Source organism: Falco punctatus (assembly GCF_963210335.1).
Source record: "Falco punctatus genome assembly, chromosome: 4".
In the NCBI taxonomy this organism is placed as follows: Eukaryota; Metazoa; Chordata; class Aves; order Falconiformes; family Falconidae; genus Falco; species Falco punctatus.
The window spans coordinates 38483996-38504031 of NC_137583.1; the positions used below are offsets into that span (position 1 = coordinate 38483996).

General features: G+C 41.7%; 1 protein-coding gene across 1 annotated transcript in view; it reads right to left on the reverse strand.

Annotated features, from left to right (window-relative positions):
* The window catches only part of DNAAF8 (dynein axonemal assembly factor 8), a 94945-nt gene that overhangs the window by 24812 nt on the left and 50097 nt on the right, over positions 1-20036 (reverse strand). The window contains exons 15-23 of the mRNA XM_080383507.1: positions 18466-18778; positions 16303-16409; positions 12981-13135; positions 11486-11630; positions 8577-8708; positions 6933-7127; positions 5322-5648; positions 3628-3690; positions 1962-2015 (exon numbers count right to left, since the gene is read on the reverse strand). Of these exons, the coding sequence (XP_080239633.1) occupies positions 1962-2015; positions 3628-3690; positions 5322-5648; positions 6933-7127; positions 8577-8708; positions 11486-11630; positions 12981-13135; positions 16303-16409; positions 18466-18778 (1491 nt within the window). The remainder of the gene's footprint in view (positions 1-1961; positions 2016-3627; positions 3691-5321; positions 5649-6932; positions 7128-8576; positions 8709-11485; positions 11631-12980; positions 13136-16302; positions 16410-18465; positions 18779-20036) is intronic.

Consider the following 20036-nt stretch of genomic DNA (forward strand, 5'->3'; position numbering starts at 1 on the left):
AAAAGCTGGCATCAAGTCCATACAAATTGGAACAAAACAAGTCCATAAAAACCCTGTGCATATAGGATTTGGGGGGGGGGGGGGTTGTTTGCTTTGTTTGATTTGTAGTTTAAAAATATATCTAAAACAGCCAGGCTTGTAGATTAATTTTTTTTCAGGGAATCTTCTTTGAGTCCAAAAAGTTTTTGGCAGGTCTATAGGATACAACTCTAATCATTTATATTATATATGAATGTTTCAAGAGGGATAAAATATTCCCTTTGACATTTTTCATGTGAACTGTAGCGATTATGTGATATAATCCTTAAGGCATCCATTAAATCCTTATTCCTCACAGTTTATCTCTCAGTGTTCTGTATCTTAGAGCTATGTTTCAGAGAGGCATTAACAAGTACGACAGGTGCCAATTAATGCTATAAACCTATTATAAATAGAGTTGTGTTTACTAGAATTGAAATTTCAGCAAAAACTTTTTGCTTCTGACAAAGCTGTCCCAGCAGAGCTGCCAGCTAGGTGCAGCATTCAGTGTGCTACGAGAAAAAGAAAACAAAATGGACCAAGATAGTTTTGCTGTCTGATGATGCAAAATGTATTAAAAGCAGAAAAAACATAAATTTCACTTTCAAATGACAGCATCTGCAAATTTTTAGTTTTGCTAGTCTAAACTACCTTATTACTAGGAACATACTTAAGATTTTATCCTAACAACAACAAAAAAAGAAGATTTATTGGCAACTGCAGGGTCGGAACCGGTCAGCTAGGACCCATTAACTGCTGGTGCCTAACCATGTTGATTAGCATGAAGCATGAGTTAACAGTACTGCAGGCTGCTAAAATTGATCCATGATTATCTGCTTGTGTACATAAAATGTCATTTTATGTTTCCTGTACATCCCACTACTAATTAGACAGATGTCGATGCAACCAAGCGTCAACAACGCTACATATGATTTAACGCATACTGTTATTTTCAAATGGCAAGCAGCATTCATTGTTGCTGATTTACGACAGAGAACTACGGGATCAAAAATAAAAGTGCAAGATTACTGCCCCTTGACTTGATATGGAAACTTAACCCTCATCGTGCAGGGAGCCCTCCTATTAAAGATCTGCTACCTTCTTCACATCATTCTTGAACAGAAAGGTTTAAATGCCATAGCAACAGCCTGCAAGTGCAGAAGAAGCCGCTTGGATCCACTCAGCTGCTCGCACACAGAACAGCAACCTCAATTGTATACTGTTACATAAGCGTTCATTGTCCTCCAGATGTTTTACTCACCATCTGCTATGTTTCTGGGCAAACATTCTCATTCTTGTGGTACGCGAATATTTATTTACTTTAGACATTTCAGGAGGGATTTGTCTCATGTCACTTTGCCGTCTTGGTTTGGTCAAAGACAAGTATTGAAAACAGGTGGGACACCTTGCCACCTAGAGTTGAATGGTCTTCTCTCCTCTGTGATTATACGTGACAACAGTTAGAGAAAACACCACTTTCTATCAATGGAAGAGTCTCTATTGATCATGAATCACCAGAGGCACCTGTTTGGTAGCCCTCAAACATGCCTGATTTCCATCTCCAGTTCCAGCTGTTTAGTGGCCTTTCCAGTTTTGCCCGAATTGCCTGCTGTCTGTTTTTCTGGTTTGTAATTTTTGATCCATTCCTCATGGCCAATGTTTTTTTCCCCTTTGATTTCATATTGTAGCTGTGAAAAATACTGTTTATTTTATATGCTATTTGTATACAATACTTTAGATGTGTGTGTGGCTTAAAATAAGTGTAAACTCAAGAGAAGCAAGTATCAGATTTCCTGGCACACTTAGAAAAGAGAGTGTCTATCACTGCCTGTATTCAAGCCTAAGGAAAAAGTAGGTATAACCCTTTTGCTTGGTTTTGGCTGGTAATTCTAGACGAGTCAGTTCCTTACCAAACCATATTGTTCCATTTGCTCTTCTCTCACCTGTTTGCAAGTAGGTAAACAGTGATTCTGCATGATATCTCTGGCTCTCTCCCACTAAATAAGAAAAGGAGATAGATTTAAGTGGTATGCATGTTCTGGGAAAATAATTTGAGAATGCTGCCATCATCTCTACATAATGCAGCCAACATTACTATGACATACTGTTATTTTAAAGTGTTATACCGGGACAAGCGTGGCTTGATTGCAGATGCACTGGGGACACCCTGGGAGGTGTCGTACTTACCACTTCTCCAGTAAGCCCACTAGCAGATGCTGAAAAGGACTGCAAGTTCTAGATCACATTGATTCTTGGTTACCTTTTCTGTGTATTTCAAGGAGTGGCTAACAGTGGTTTTAAGCTACCTTCGTGCTCCCAATATTTCACAGTCAAATTAGAAGCTGCCTCATTTCCAGTGTAAGTCCCAGAAGCTCAGGCATTTTGTTTAATTCTCTTGTGCCCTTGGAAGCAAAGGGTTCTGTACTCTGACTACACATCTACTAAGCCCAAATCTGTTGTTCAGTCCTTTGCTCAGCTCTGCTGATAAAACCTCACTGACATTCCCCAAGCAACAAGGAATGGTCACGTCAGTGGTTCTTCATAAGAGCAAACGAGTATAAAAGGAGTCTGGTGAGTCAGAACTTATGATGAAAGCCTATGTAAAAACACTTCCTTCAGTCTAATGTAAAACCTGCAAGAGGTGAGGAAAATTTAAGGCACTTCAAGGCATATGTGAATTGAGAAGTTATCTAGGACTGGGGCACAATGAGGAGAAGCTTGCATCAGATTGATAAAGGACTTCCTTTTCCAGTGAGATTGGTAAGTTTAACCAGTGTGACATGCAAGGTAGATAACACAAAACTAAAATCTGTTCATCAAAACAAAATTAACATTCTTTTGTATTTATTACTGCCTGGAACTCATGTATTTCTATTTCCCAGGGCAAAGTATCTGGGAAGTATCTAGCCAAAGTGTTCTTTTCTTTCAGTGAAACCTTTTTCTCTTTCCATGTCTGTCTGTTATTTCACTGGAATAGTAAGAGTACATACAGAAGGCGGAACCAGCTCCAAGGTCCTTGCCTCCTAACTTTTTAGCTCACATCCTCACAGTACCAATTGTTTCTTTTTAGTATTGGGGTTATTTGAAAGAGTTTCTAGAATCTGTGAATTCTGTGGTGACTTGGGTGGCACTGTAATGCAAGGCACAGAGCCCCTGTCTGAGATTGGGAAATGTGCATTCTGCTCTGATTTCTGTCACTCTCTTGTTGACAATGGTGATCAACACATTTCACCTCCAATCACCCCTCTGTAAAAAAATAATGAAACTAATCTTTTTTGAGATCTACATCTGAAAAGGGCTATTAAAGAGCTGGCATTAATTACTCTTCTAGCCTATATTCCACACCAGCCCTAAATAGGTCATCCAGGCATGCACAGAACTGTGTAGAAGAAAGGTGATCCGGCAATGCCACCACCTTCCTCCAGTACCAAGTGGACCCATCTGGCCTTTTCTTTCTAATTGCCTGGGATTACAATGTCTAACAAAACTAATCTCATTTTAATGACTCTGGCAGAGGACACAGAGTTACAGTTTTCTTCAGTCTATTTTAAGAGTATAAATTATTTGTTTTTATCCAAGAGGCAACTGGTACATAACTTCTGGTCTTACCTTCAGTCCTGGACCTCTTGCCAGGTGGGGGCAGGTATTTCATAGCAGGGCGGTGTTCTGCATCTGTGAAAGGAAGGAGATGTATTGGATTCACAGGTGGAGGACCTTCACTGTTTGCTGGGTGACCAAGGTAATTTTATTTAGCAGGGGCAACAGCAGATGTTTGACCAGCTGTAAAATATTGAAGAGCTGTTCTCTGCACAAAGACTTCTCTCCCCTTACTTCCACAACAACAAAAACAGGAGGAAAAAAAATGTAATGACCTTATAAAAGGGATAGTGCAGGATGCTGAAGTCATGCTTCAGCTATGCTTCTTTGACCTTGACAATGGCTTTGGTGCAAAAGGCTGGAACTGTGATTACAACCTCCCTCAATAAACTGATCTCACAGTTCTGCTTTCCTCTTATCCTTCCTTTAACTGCCATGATAACTTTAACGAAGGGCTGCAATGCACGAATTCTTAAGAGTTTTATACACTAATTTGGGATGTCTGATGCCTTCTTTTTTGAAGGTCTCCTTCTTGCTCTCCATACTCACATAAAACATCCACATAATTCACTGCCAAATCTAACTTTCTGTGAGATTAAAATGAATATCTCTTTCCAGACAACATTACACTTTCTTCTTTCTATTCAGTAAAGTCAATTTGTTACACCGCACTATACAAGCGCTGTGTTTGATGTAAGCTTCTAAGTTTGTGTTGACAACAAAGTATCTTTCTTCCCCATGAAAAGATAGGAGAAGAGCTATAAATTACAAAGCATGAATGCACTTACGGAACTGTGTCACTCCCTCCTCAGTTGATACCTGGTGTTATCAACAATCTTGATTTCTCTCTGTTTCTGAATAATCATAAATCGTCAGGTTCAGAACCGTTTATCTTTAACTGTGAGGAGTCAGGCATCCCCAAGAATAGAGGTGATACGCCAATATATTTCACATTAGAAGAGAATAGTGGGAGCTCATACTGTGCTGCTCCAAAGCAATTGATATCAATAACACCATAGTCTGCACAGTGACTTGGTTTAAAGAGGCATGACTATACATTTCTTATTACAGGAGGAAACTAGCAAGTTTACTATGCTAAAAAATCAATGCTAACATATGTCACTGTAGTCTGAGAAGCTTTAGACAACAAAGGTCTCCGTTCCTCATAAAATGTTCATTCTCTTTCAGGACAAAAAGAAATTCCCAAGAAATCTGCTTTCCTCAGCTCTTGCAGATTACCAATACCCCAGTACCTTCATCTCCCCAAGTACAAGGTAAGGCGGGCAGCATCTAGCCTCAAGAAGTTAGGCACCACAATTAGGTGCCCGCATTTAAGTGGGATAGATTTTGGCCTCCGGTTCTCAGTTTCTCCTACATAGAGGCAAAATGCATCGTATTACTCTCTAGTCCTGCCAACTGCTGTAATGCCTATTTAGTATTTATGGAGTACCTTGGTATCTTCAGAAAGGCCACTAGGCCATGTATAGCACATTAATTTAATAGGCCAACTTGTACATGACATCAACTGGCTCCTGCTGATTTCATATCCTTCATTGTTATTCAGCCAAGCCCAAATTTAACCCCAAATTATTAAGTTTTTATGTGCCTGAGAAAAACCCGTAACACTAGATTCCTTTGTCGAGGTTCAATAAATTCCAAAACACCTTTTATCTGAGGACATTATAAACAGCAAAAGCATGTCTTACCAGTTACAAAATCCGCTTCAGTGAAGAAGAGGATGGCTTGCCTGAATGACACCTCTGGGGTCAAGGCCATTACTAGCTGTAGAAGACTGCCACTTTCACTTAGCTTCTCTCTGCATTGTGTTAATCTCTTCAACGTATCTGCAAGAACTTTGAAGGCATTGATCCGCCGTAATGCACACACAAGGACTGGGTTTGACATTAGTGTATCAAGGCTTCTTTGCCAGCAAATATCTCCAACCTCAAAAGGGGTTATTTCTTTGGCCTGACATCGAGTGAGATGGGGCAACCACTTGAGACCTATGAGCTCAAATCCTGATTCAGGTTCTTCTGCAAGTCAAGAGAAATCTGTTTAGCACCAGCTGGCAGCATGTGTTTCACGTAAGCTGTGTTCTTTTGGAGACAAGTGTTCTAAATTCACATTGATTTTTTTTTACTAGACAATAAGTTCCAAAGCTGCTTTGACTTTGCCCCCTGTTGCATCCAAAATGGACTGTAATGCAGATATAGAAATATACTGAGAAAAACCACAATATACAAATGCTAGGAAATCACATTACAGTGAAAACAAAAAATGGGCTCTGGGAAATCAACAGGGCACCACAGAGAATAAGTGCCATGACTTGATTAGAGAACACAGCTAATGGAGAAGAGCTGAAAGAGAAACACTGAGAATACACCGATAACAATGTGGTTTGACACAGTATAATCCATAATTATAGACCCTTTACCACCTCTCATAACATTCAATTTCAAGCTATATTCATTATAGTAATAAGGTACATTTAATGCTGAGTTGTCTCTAAAGTAGTTTAAATATTGTTGTGTTTGTAAAGGAGTCTTACTTCCAACATAGCAAGATATTTAGTAGCTCAATCCATGAGTGCATGTTGCTGGAAGTTTCTGTCAGATACAACCTCCTCATTGCTTATTATGACACAAAACTTACTCTGCAGTATTGTTTCAGGAGATTAGGGTACAACATAGTATAAAAGACATTGTGCCAGACTTCTGCCCTTTATTAGCATGCTTCCTGTACTATTACACTTTGATACAATCTGTATCATGAAATTATATAAAATCATCATCCTGCTTAGCACTTGACAGCACTCTTCATGCATTTGTAAGCGTTTAACATGGGGGATAAAACTGTTATTCCTCCTGTGCGCATGAAGAAACAAAGCGTGAAGCGGTGAAGTGTCTTGCTTCTGATCACAAAGGAAGTCAGTGGACAGAATAGTGTGTGACTTCTGAATTCCTGTTGCTGTGCCCCAATTACACAGCTGCTTTATTTCCCAGTACTTAGGGAGAAACACAATGGTCCGGATTACATAAAAGGCTTAGTAAGCCTAAGCACATCTTTGAACTAATTTGACACTCTCTGAAGAAAATTATGCCCATCTGAGCTGTTTGCAATATGAAAAGTGGCCTTGCCCATGACTAACTAGCCACGATAAACTCTTCAGTTCTTCAGGCAGGTTAACAAAGAAACCTGTCCTCCTTCCTGAGGCCCCTTTACCATGTTTTTCATAGTGCTCCTGCTGTCATAAAAATACCTAGACAGAATAAACTTTCCTGTCCAACTCTACAGCCCTCCCCACGAGCTTGGATCACCTGCACTCAGAGATTCATTATTGCACTCAGGAAGAAGGATCTGGTGAAGGAGATCTCCGGCACTCTTCATAGTGTCCATTCCAACCACCGTCAGCATAACAACTTGCTCCATTTCAGGATCAGAAGCATATGTTCGATCACAGAAAAGATACAGAGGAATGTTACGGGGGTCTGGCACTGCACTGAGGTTTCCTCCTGCCCAGGAAGATCATCAAAACAAAATCAAATCAAAACTAGTTACCCCACAAAAACAAGTCTTTTTTAGTGTGAAGGAGCTGATTAATTCTCAACCGAGGAGACAGAGGCCAGTGCCTCACTGTGATACTGCTCCTCACACTGCAGCTCAGCATGGCCAGAAAAAGAATCATGCATGAGGAGCAGTATCACAGCAAACCCTTACTAATTAGTCACACTCCTTAACTAGAATCACTTTTTGCCACATAAGGCAAATAATTTTGATCTCCTTATTCACACTGTTAAGAGTTGGTTGATCTATACAAAAATTATCGAAGGCACCAATTTCAGATTGATAACTAATGACTAATTTCACATCAAACTGATACTTCACTTTGCTTTCTAGATTACATGGCATACAATTGAGGGCTAAATTGGGGACTGTTACAATACCATGCATGTACCCACAGTCCTATTGGGAACAGTACAACCTGCAGAATCCCCGGCCCATCAGAAACCTGTGTTCAATTCCATACTGTTTCACTACATGATTATTTAAGCAATTGCATAGATTAAAATCTATTTACTTAGTTATTCCCATACATCTTAACATTTCTTAATGCTAGAAAATGGTGAATGACACACATTTGATTGTTATTTTTCCTTGTGATTTAGTGTGAATTTGGTTTTGAAGAGCAATATACTTCAATTGAAAATCCTGACATGCAAAATTTAGAATACTTTAATTAGTTAAATAAAGCTATATTAACCTGAATACATAAGAAAATACTACCTGTAGTTAAACAAACATCTGATTGCCATGATCTCCAAGTGTACAGAACTAGCAGGTTTAAGACTCTCCTACCCATTAGAGTCACAGATTCATAACAGCAAACACATTTACTTGCTTTTTCAAGTCCTACCAATTTCCCAACATTGAATGAATGAACTACTGAAGTGATTTGACTTTATAAACTGAAACTAAGAAACATCAGAGTAAAGTGAGATGAATAAGTCCTTTCCCTGCACCTACAGAAGAACTACAGCTGCCAACATTTATCACTTCAGCAAATTCTAGTTTTATGTGCTTAACTGCTAACTTATCTCATTTTAGCATTTTGACTTCTCTTGAAACTGTGGCAACAAATATGTATTGATTTGGTATTAATCTTTTAACAATGGTAGGTTTAAGGCTTAATTGATTGCTACCATGTCGCATTTAAATCAATTATTTTTCCACATATCTTTAAATTCACTTTAAAGAAGTATTTCCGTTTCATTTTCTTATTGATTCTTCCATCCATTACCCAGCAACAGAAGACATCCAATGAGAGCTGACAGGCAGCAGAACACTCAACGAGTTATTATAGACAAGCATGTTCCTGATGTTCTTATTCAGGAAAATCCCCTCATAAGGTTGTCAGACCTTATAAAAGCCAGAACACTGCATTTCCCATAGCTTTGACCTACCCAGTGTCTGCAGCAAGGTCTCTGTGTAAGGAGCTGCATGAAAACACATGGAGGGGTCTGGCGCAGCAGCGGCAGGCAGGCTGCTCTGCCTGTTGCCAAGGAGGCCTTGCTTTGCCAGTCCATTCATCAGTCCTGTGCACAGAATGAAAGAGAACGTGAGGAATACAGAGCTCTGTCATGCAGTCTGGCATGAAAACAGTCTTCTTATCAAATGCTTTGATTCACCTGACCACAGAGACATTAATGTGGGTCTGTAATGCTGAGCATACCTACAAGATGTGAAATGCAACTTAATCATGTTCTCTCCCCCAGATCACATTCACTTACAGTGGGGCAAGTAGCTGTTGAAAATTGCTGCTTGGCCACAGGTTTTTCTGGAGACCCCTCTGCTTTGTGACCAGCACCCCAGTTGTTTCTATTACTTTCTAACTCCTGCTGCAAACTGAAATGTGGAACAAATGCATAAAGAATGCCACACAGCTCTTAAATTATAAGTGCCTTAAATATGTTGGTGTCCACAAGGAAGAGAAGTCACAAATCTTAAGCCCAGTGCTCAAGTGCAGGCCCCCAAGGTGTCTTGTGCCTCAAGGTGCAAGGCCAGTGTCCTGCATCCTACACAGTACCACATGGCCACAGAGGCATTGCTAGGATTACAGACTTGAACAGAAACATGGTGTTCTACTCAGGTACCTCCCAGTCTGGAAAATATCCAACTCCATGCCACTTCTACGGACACTAAATGCTTGGAACTAGCAATCTCTCAGTTCCCATTCTTCATCCAAAAGACTGGGCTATGCGCAGGCAGTATATTAAGGTACTGGCATACAGTACACTTCCACAACAATTAGTTCAGCCTTCTGTAATTATATTTCAGATCAGTTTCAAAGGCTTATTTTTTAAATTACTTTGTATATATTTGATTGCTTTCCACCATACAAGCCTGTCAAAGATTTACTACAGTGTAGCACAGGAAATGGATTACTAGGGCTAGAGGCTGCTGGCAAACCTCAGATGTCAAATGTAGCACTGACAAAAAATTTGAGCTTGTACCACCGACAACCACCTATCTGCTTTTCAAAATTCAGGTGGAATGAGTAACTAAAAAATGTGCCACATCAGCATCACCTGCTATTTATTCAAATTCGGTGCACGGCATAAAGTAAAGCTTAGACAAAGGTTTATAGTGTTTGATCTTCAAGACAGAGATCTATTACCCAAAGACATCTATCTGCTCTGTTTCAGGAATGACTGTTGAATTTTTCATTGCTTTTTGGGGGTATTGATTACAGATGCAAAACTTCTTAGTGTGGTATTTACTCTACTCAAATCCTAGTACTATTCTACACTTTACAAAGGCCAAACCAAAGCTTATGCGGCAAGAATGTCAGCTTCCGCTCTCCAGGGCTCTGGAATATGGAATAAGATATCTCTCTGGATCAGTTCTGAAGCAGCCACAGAACACATGGAAAGAGGCATTTGCAAAATCTATCTACAAACTAAGGGAAAAAACCCCAACAAGTTCTCTACAGCAAAGGAAAACATTTTATCTTTCTGGAATATTCTCTGTTCCAGTGACCCCCTATATATTTCTAGTGGAAATTTCCCCATGCAAAACATGAACACTGTAAACATGGTCTGTGGCACTCTGTGAGAAAAGTAGCAGAAACTGTACTTCCATAATGAGCAACTTTCCTTGGGTCTACAGGCAGCAGGTGACACAGTACCGTAATTAGTCTGCCATGATTAATTCACTGTGTCTGTACGTGTTTTCAGAATATTCTGTGATAGTCTCAGGAGAAAAAGCAGAGGACTTTCTGAATTGCTATTTTTTCCCCCAGAACCTCTAAATGTTCTTTTCTACTGTGGATAGATTAAAGGAAGCAATTGGGCAGTGGATGAATGTCTCCATCATGAGCGATTTGTAATGGTATTAATGCAGGGGCCAGCAACAGTGATCCTCTTCTCTCAGCAGTGGCGTCTGAAAGGGGAGGTTGCAGGAAAACAGATGCAGGAATAGACTCTCCTGCTGCAGGCAACATGCCCACTGCCAGAGCAGGAAGAAGTAGGCAGGGCATGTTCTTTGTTCCCTGCTGATAACTGCTGTTGCCTGTGATCTTTCCCACTTGAGACCAATGTCAGCTCACCCTTAAGAAAACCAAGTACAGTTTTTCCTGAACCAGAGCCTCAGGACAGAGTCTGACTCAAGTAAGAAGATTTGGGGTAGCAACTTGCCTGGTTTTTGGAAGTCACAAGAATGCAGAATTCAGGTCTGAGGTTGATAGGGTCAGATGCTATCCTCAGGCTCAGTGGCACATACATATTTTTGCTACCCTACCACTCTGTGCAATAAGAACACCTAAGAGGAGGTTATTGAGATGACAAAGCCAGGCCCATGATGGATGTGTACAGTGGGAAGCCAAGAGACAAGGCTCACAAATTCAAGCAGAGGAGGTTCCAACTTCACATAAAGGAAAAACAGTTCCCCATAAGGATGGCCAGGCATTGGAACAAAGGCCTAGAGAAGCAGGGGAATCTCTGTCCTTGCAGATTTTCAAGACCTGACTGAAAAAAGCCCTGAGCATCTTAGTCCGAGTTCACTGCTGATGCTGTATCAAGCAGGTCGTTGGATAAGAGACCTTCTGAGGTCCCTTCCAACATGAATTACTTTAAGTTCAAGAGGACTCCAGTGCTAAAGATCAAACAACTGACAAAGATCGTTCTGCTCTGTTGGATACAGAGTGATTGATTTACACACTGGTCTGGAGACAGACACAGCAGAACTATCAGGCCCTGATGATCTCAATAAATACTCCCTGCAACATAAAAGTTGTGGCTGGACTATTAATGTTTGGCTCACATGCAGATTAAATACAAACCTTTTTCAAGGCTGTTGAGCACTGAAACATTACCTTTTACCAATGCAGGAATGTGATGACTAGCATTCTCCTTTCTCAACAACAACATGAGACAGTGCATGCGTGGTTCAGCAGAGAGCTCTCCTCTTGCAGAAACATCAGATGAACTTGAAATCTTGCTAGGGCAAAACACAGCAATCTGAAATAATGAGGGCCAGATTAGACTACTAAATCCAGATGTAATCACTATAGGGCTCAAGCAAATAGTTAAGTTACAATGGCATAACAAGATATAGCTCACCAGCTGAGCCATAGTAACTTCCACTAACTGGGTGTGCATGCGTCATCTATTCATGAGACAAAGAAACTTAATTTAAACCCCAGGGAAGAGGTTTAACATAAAAACATTCTGCCCTGTAACTGGGCTGTACTAAAACCACAACAGTTATAACTCAGCTGGTATGTGATCCTAAGTCACTCATGCAAAAATGACCTTGAGTCCCAAACGAAGGGATGATTTTTCAGAAACATTTAGCTACAAACAGAACATTTGAAGCAATAGTTACTGCTGTTAGCTTCTTAAATGGTCGTTTCGAAGCATGCTCCAAATATTTGGCCATTTGGGCTGTAGTAATACGCAAATAAGTTACATTTATTCTACAAAATATTATGAGTGGGGAAAGTGTTATTCCTTAGGCTTGATCACAGAAAAAGCACTTTGTACACAGTTCAATTTGCAAAATCACACATTTCCTGACTGATACAGCAAACAATCCTAACTATGATAATTTAAAATAAGGGGTCCCCTCCTTTGTAACAGGAAGCATCATGTGATTCCTGGGTGATTTATCATGTAAAGTAGTGCAGAACTGGACTTCTTGCATATATTAAGTCTGACTGAAATCTTGCATTTATGATTATTCCTGTTTCCTTAGGCTGACTTGTCAAAGTGCCAACTGCACTCTAACTCAAATCTATCATCACATTAGACAGAGCTTCAGAGAAAAAGAAAAAACAGGTTATTTTTGACAATAGGAAAGCTCTTTTTGCAACCCATCTGGAATGTATTAAACTAGGGGACTTCATGCTGAAAGGCCATAAGCAGTCCCAGAGGGACTACAAAGTACAAAATCAAACATCAGCCTGTTAGATCAAAACTATTCTCCTGAATACATGTTTGCAGACCAGAAATTGTTATTTTAGTTTATGGGGCTACTGCCTGCTCTTGCTTATTTTGAGATCAATGGTAAAAATCGTGTTTGTCTTAGGAGGCAGCCTGATTACGAATTCACACTTCTGTTCTCAGTGAGAGGCTGAGGCCTGGTGGGATTTTCCTCCTAAAGAAAAAAAACAGCACTGAAAGCAACCAGAGTACCACTCACAGGAATACAGAGAACACGAATGCTGGCTAGCTAGCAAAAAGAGAATGTCCTTGAGAACACTTACTAGAGGAATGTCAGCTCACACACCCAGAAGCTCACACCATAATTATTTTCAGAACAACTGGTAACCCAAGGTGTACAACTGAGCTGCACATTCTATCCAGTACCTGACTTGATGTCATGCTCAGCCCAACAGCTTGCTTGGGTGAAAGCTCCAGCTGTTTGATTCCTTGCAGAACAAACCCCCGATGGGTACAGACTGAAATCACGATACCATATGCATGAGGAGATACCATGGGTGACACCACCAAAATGATGTCCCCTAGATCAAAAAGAGAGTAAGAAAAGCAGCAATTATTTCCACAGAAGCTGTGGTATCAACACAAGGCAACTCTCACAGCGGCTAGTTCCAACTTGAAGTGCAAACCCAAGTGGTGACACTGTATTTTATGGTTTATTTCCTCTATACAGCTCATAATGACTGCTATCGAAGGCCGACCTAGAATGGAAAAGCTTATGGCATGACCAGTAATATCTTTATGAATCATCTACCCCAGATAGTCTGTCTCATCAAGTCTATCTAGCTATTTATGAGCTGCTCATCTGTCTTTGAGGTATCTGCATGCTTGCTAGCTGTGTGCCAGCCCCCGCCAGGCTGCATTTGAGCTGTTACCCTTACAGCTGGTGATCCGACAGCAGTCAGTACCCTCAAGGGCTACGGACCTGCTAAGCCTGGCCACGCTGAGGTCAACAAGACCCACTGGCAATTTGTCCGCTATAAAGTGCATGATGCAACCCCAGCCATTCCTCTCTGTTAATGGTGGTCCTAGCTGTAGCTAGCTTCTGCAATCTTGTTCAGCACTACCTTCTGCTTCCTCTTGTCTCTCCTTCAGTCCTGTCTTTAACTTTCATCCTAGATCTTGCCTTCTGGCACAGGCTCTTGAATCCTTGGACCGGCCTGTGATCATGATCTCACTGCACCCTTTGGTTTGGTACCACCTGTGGCTTCACACGTTCCTGTCCTTGGTCATCATGACAATGGTACTAGCCTTCTCTCTGCTGCCTGACTCCCACCCACTAGGTCTAGCTCCTTATGCTCTCCTTGTATCCCTGAGCCCAGTAGATAAGGTTGTAGAAGTGACTGGAACTTACATTGGGTTAGAACCTTGAGTTTTCATACTCCTGTTTTCTAAGCTGAATTCCAAGTTCACTGCCAACAGAGTAGCAACATATGCTATGAGAAAGCTCAGGAGAAAGAGCCTACAAGACCTCCTGAGCAGTGTCTAAGCCCCACCTTAGGAACTACAGGACAAGCTCAACACTTTTCCCTAAAGTCTCTGATCTGTCTGAGGTCTTTGCTTTGTTCTAATCATACCTTGGGCCTCTGCTTTTACCATCACCTTCATTGTTATGCTGTCCTAATCCTAGTATGGCCTTTTTCTGTACACCATGTACGTTCAGATCTCCACAACCTGTCAAAAGTGAGCTCTGAAGACAAACCCTCAGTATCACTTCTACCTGAGTTTCCTCTATACTGCCTCGTTAATTTCTCTTAGCTCCAATTGAATGATGTAATGAGGTTGGAGTATTTTAATCTCTGTGTCCCAATTACACTTGGTTTTGGGGATAGGACTACCAGCAGTGAATGTTTCTTCTGGTTCTAGATTTTATGATATGGATATTTGTCCCCCCAGGAATCTGACGAAGGTTCAGTCTGGTAGTTCAAAGCAACAGCAACAAAACAAAGCAAAAGCTTGTGTTTGTTCCTAAGGATGGGACAGGCAGGGTGTTTCTTCGCCTGAAATTTCTATTTGACATTAAGGCTTTAATTCTGCAGGCTTTGAGCCAGACTCACACTACTGCCACTTTATACGTAAACTGTCAAACTTTAGGGTTGCAGGTGGTAAGATTTTGTTTCCTCTCTAGTTACTGACACTTAAATTTTTTTTTTCAAATACAGGTGTCCTGAATCAACAAGAATACCTGCTAGGGCCAGTAAAACTTTGATTATTGAGAAGGGGCAGATATAACTGGTGGGAACTGCAGTATATTTGTTCTGCATGGTCTGCATGGGTATACCTTCCTGTCTGCAAGAGAAGCTGCTGGAGACCTGAGGGACAAAGTCAGTGAATGTTTCCTTTCCTTAAAACTCCATAGGTGGCTGCTCTCAGACCAGGTTTTCAGCTTCTTGTCTGAAAGTCATGATACAGTTATCTGAGGAGAAAAGCTTGAAAGTGACTTCCTGAGCCCAAATACAGATGGAACGTGGTGTGGTGTAACTCAGCAGCCCACATCAAATGTGAATCATTAATGGCCATAAAAGGAAGGGGAGGCAGAAAATGTGACTCATTCCACCAGCAGCAACCAGCTGCCATCAATACCAATCCCAAATAACAAAGAGCCAATGGCTGCCTGCCAAGCTACCAGAGTTAACTACCCATTTAAATGAAAGTGTATCTCAAAGGTGAGACTTTTTTTTTTTTTTTCCTTCTCCCTTGTCCATTTTCTGTCTGTCACTTTCCACTCCTTTCATCTCTTTGGTTTATGCTTTCATTCTTTTCTCATACATTCTTTCCTTTGGCAATATAATTTTCTGTGCCTCCTTTTGTATATCAGTACAATACTCTTTTCCTTCTGATATCTCTCCCTCCCCCAACAGCTACTGAGCTTCCACTCCCCTCAGTTGTTTTTTCCTGTGAAACTATCTTCAGCTGTGGGAGTAGAAACCAGACAACAACACTCTGACAGCATTGTCTAAAAATCACTTGCACCTGAGATCTGCTATGACAACCCACTAGAGAGGGTTGTCAGTACACTGGCCTTCTACAGCAGACACCCCAATACCACACAGATCCTGAGCCAGTTAGAAGGCCCACATGCGTTGGCAGGTTTTCCTTAAACACAGTCAGCTTGCTGCTAGCCAGGCACCAATTCAGAAGGTGGAACACTACCCTCCTACAAAAGGAAAAGGGGGATTTGGGCAGAGCCAGGTGTTAGCCAGTTAATATTAGCCCCATTAAGTGCTTTCGTTTGTGATTGTGTGATCAGTACTGCCCTGAATGAAGTCTTAACCATTTCATACCCACGATGATTATACTTGACTCTTCACCAGTAGAGGTAGATGATCTCTAACCAGATAAACATACAGTTCAAGGACTCTGTTAAGTCTTCACATGATTGATGAACAGGCCCCTGTGTGTAGAGATTTCCTGTGGGGTGGGTTGTCTTATTTCTTTTGTTTACCCTGTGGTGAAACCTAAGCACTCTACAGAACTCTAGCGGCTACTCCCATGAGATAATACTCCCCTGTCACTTCATTTCAGGCAACAGTGTTTCACTATAAATTCATTCCTGTCTCCGGAACTGTCCAAGTCACAGCACTGAGGAACCCAGGGAGGCAGAATTTCCCAAAACAGGTGGGCTACACTAAGGTAATACTGTCAGTGAAGGAGAGCCATAAAACCTCAAGATTTATTCTCTAACACTGACCTTTGGTAGTTGAGACAAGCATTGCTGGAGGTTGACACAGCACCACGTCCTGGAGATCAACCTTTTCTTCATCTGCTTCTGCCCTGGCTGACGAAGGACCCTGAGAGCTAAAGAAAAACATAAATATTAAAAGCTGTTATACCGGGTTCTACTCAAACCTACTTTCTGCAACAAACCCAGAGTAACAGAAGTTTCTCTGGTAAAACGACTTCACTGGAAAAGCCATTTCAATCCCTTGTCTATGACATGAGCTGCATCAACGTTTCTCTGACTGAACACCTTTTAATATTACTCCCTCTGAGGCTCTCTGTGTTCAATTAGAAGTAGGTAATGCAAAGTAGTCAGCTTGGCAAAGAGATCTGGGAATCAAGAAATATGTCAGGCTGCGTTACCAAAGCTTTTCCTACCCACAGAGTCATCATAGCTCCTATTCACTTTTGGTGCTTTATCCCGAGTTTAATCAATTTTAAAGGTTCATGTTGGGCAACAAGCACAATCAAGTCTGCCAGAGATGTTCATGCCAGTGAAACCTCTACAACATTCCTGCATACCCAAAAGGACCAAATCGTGCCATGGTAAATATAAGGTGTGGTTCTGAAAGCCAGAGACTGACAGCAATGCAAACTGCAGTCTGTGAAACAGTTTGGCTAGGTCTGTGAAATGCAGGCTGCTCAGACAAACCTGCCTGCCTCATTCATTGCCACCCCTGAATCGGCTGGAATACATCCTGCTTGTTCACTCCCAGAAGACCACAGCATTTGCAAGTATAATCTGAAAACTGCAATCTCAGTTGCAGTTTGTATTCTTGTCTCCCAATGGACCAAATTACCAGCATTGGGAGGAAAACAAGTGTATTATTTAGAAAGTAGCACTGCTCTGGACTAGCTAAGTTATATGTGAGGAGCAGAATTCATCATTTTTGTAACAGGAAAAAAGCATCTCTAAGGAAAATAAACAAGTAAAGAGAACAAAACTTTGCCAAATTGATTTTTTTCAAATCTTATAAGTAAAACCTAAGAGAGTCACTATTCATGGCCAAGCAGAACTGAACCTAGACACACAATCCTTCCATGAGCATCAGATTAATTCTACACAGCTGCACTTTGTCACTTTGCAGAAAGTGTGCAGGACTGCAGATGACCCCACCTCTAGCCTGCTGCCTCTGACACAGTATGCCACGCTGCACCCAGTATCCAGGATCAGAAGGGACCTTTGAAGACCTGTCCAGAACTTGCAGTTGCAGAGCCCTGTCTGAGCTTTCTGCAGGAGAGTTTCACCACAGCATCATTTATTCCGTTTAGCAATATTAAAAGAAGATGCCCAGGGCCTGCAAATCCCAGTGCAGAGGCTTGCATCCCATGTGATTACACAGGCCTGTGTGGCAAATGTGACAGCCAGGGAGAGGAGATCTGTAGTTCGATATTCTTAAAAGCCCAGTTCCCTCTGCAGCTGTACCCAGACCCATCTGAGAGCAAGATTCCAGATTCCTGAACCTCACTTGCTCCCAGCACTTTTTGGCACCCTACTGCTATGCCATCAGTTCCTAAATTGCATTTCTCATGCTGATTGCTAGAGTTAAAAATTTATAAGCCACCCTTTATTTTCACACACTTCTGTCATAATCCTCCAAAAAGCCTTTTCCACCTGAAGCCCCTTACCTCTAATCACTTGGTAAGGGACATACAACAAAGCTAGACCAGGCTTTCTAGTAAAAGGCCACTTTCTAGTAAAGCAGGCATGGCTGGAGGAGGTCGAAAACCAGTCGGATCAGCTGTATCTGGGACAGAGGGCCCATAAGCAGGTGCTGCAAGTGTATGAATTACCGGCCTAGCTAGCAGCGAACAAGTAAGGGGAAGCAACTGCAAGAGTCCCACACCTGACACCTTGATACATCTATTATGTGCTGCGGAGGAGACAGTCCTGGGAGAGAGGGAATTTTGCTTTTTTGTACTTTAGTAGTTTGTACTACTACTACAGAGTAGTAACTGGTCTGGAAATACAGAAGTTGACAGAGAGCTCCCACCCTGCACTCTTGTTCACCGAGACCTTTAGCAGAAGACTGATATGTAAAGACAAAGCACGCTAGCTGCGTGCCTGCCTGGCATCCATGTCACACTTTGCCTGTGGGAACAACTACAGTTCAAAACCATTCAGGGCCATCACCTTTCTGTGTTGCACGGGGAAGCCAGATCCAGGAGAGCAGCCTGCAGTGCTGCATCAGCAGCCCTCCCTCCAAACCAGAGGCACAGCTCCCTGTGCACACGGCTGTCCAGGTGGGGCAGGTAGACGAGAGGCTCTGCTTGGCTCCTGCAGTAGATGGCATTGATGGAACTGCTGTCCGTCACACTAGCCAGCTGCGGGTCAGGTGGCCCAATGAGATTCTGCAGTGTGCTATGTGCTTTAGGCCCTCTCACACCTAAAGCCAGCACCGGTGGCACCGTGCCAGTCTTTGAAGTATAGGAAGAAGGCAGCTTTTCTGTGAAAGACAAACATATGTGTGACTAAAACATGGAACAACCCGTCCCAAGGTCATTCATTCCACTCAAGTGCTCTTTTCAGATCTGTCATAGCCAGACTTCAACAAAGTGACCTACTAATTACCTGCCCTGTGGGTGATATGCTGGAAATCAGCTGCATGTTTTTACCTAAAAGTAAATCTGAGATCATTCAAGATCATCTGTTAAAGAAAGGGGGGTTGGCTGCCTCATATTTGCTGTGGAAAGGAGTGTGCGCAGGGTTAGTTACTACAGAGCAGCTGGTACACTACAAGTCAGCACTTCAACACCTCCTGCAGTATGTTGTTCATGTCCACGAGGAAGGCTGGGGGGATTGAAGGGGACACAGGACAAGAACATGGGCCTGAAGAGAGGGATATTTTCTGTCAGTTTCATCAGATAGGAGAAAACTAGGAAGGAGACCACAAACTGGAAATCTGTGGATTTCTTTTCTATATTATTTCCTTATGCATCAAATACAGATTTTGTACTATTTTGTAAGATAACATATCTAGGCAAATATTGGATTAGCCATCTTCATTTCCCTACCAGGACTTGACCTGTGGCTTCCCTTATTTCCTGCAACGTACCTTCCCTGTTCCCATCAAACCTTCCTCCATGTCTACTGTCAGCATAGTTGGGGTCCAGTAAGTAACCCCAGAAAAAGAGCAAATTTGGCTCCTCTGCAGTTCTTACTGAAGAAGCTAGAAAAAGAAGCAAGGTGTGTAATTTTCTTCCCTGAGGTTTAAAAACATATTCAATCATATCATTTGTTGCATAAGGACCAGAAGCCAGAACATAAGTCTCTGGAGCAGGTAGATAATGGAGAAACTGGCTGTAAATATTTAAAATAATCATTTTAAAGTTTTCAAGCTAAGGGTAAAAATCTAATTTACAAACCCACATAGCGGTTCTCAGCTCAAATGAATTGTTTCTTCATACGAAATGTTCCCAAATAATGGTGCATGGTACAGAGCACTGAGGCAGATCTGCTGCTTGTCAACTCCTAATGACTGGTGATTTTATGGTTTTCTTATTCATTTCTGGAGTCCTTCTTCATTTCTCCAGCTATCAGTGTGAATGTATTGCACAGCACTGAGACAACTGCAATTGCAATCCCATTTCTAAGGCAGTCTGCTCCTGTTGTCAAATGTAAAAAGGGGGCAAGGAGAATGGAGAGTTTTTCTCCGCTTAAGTTGGTCTTCACTCACCTTCTGCCTGAGGAAAGGGAAACCCATT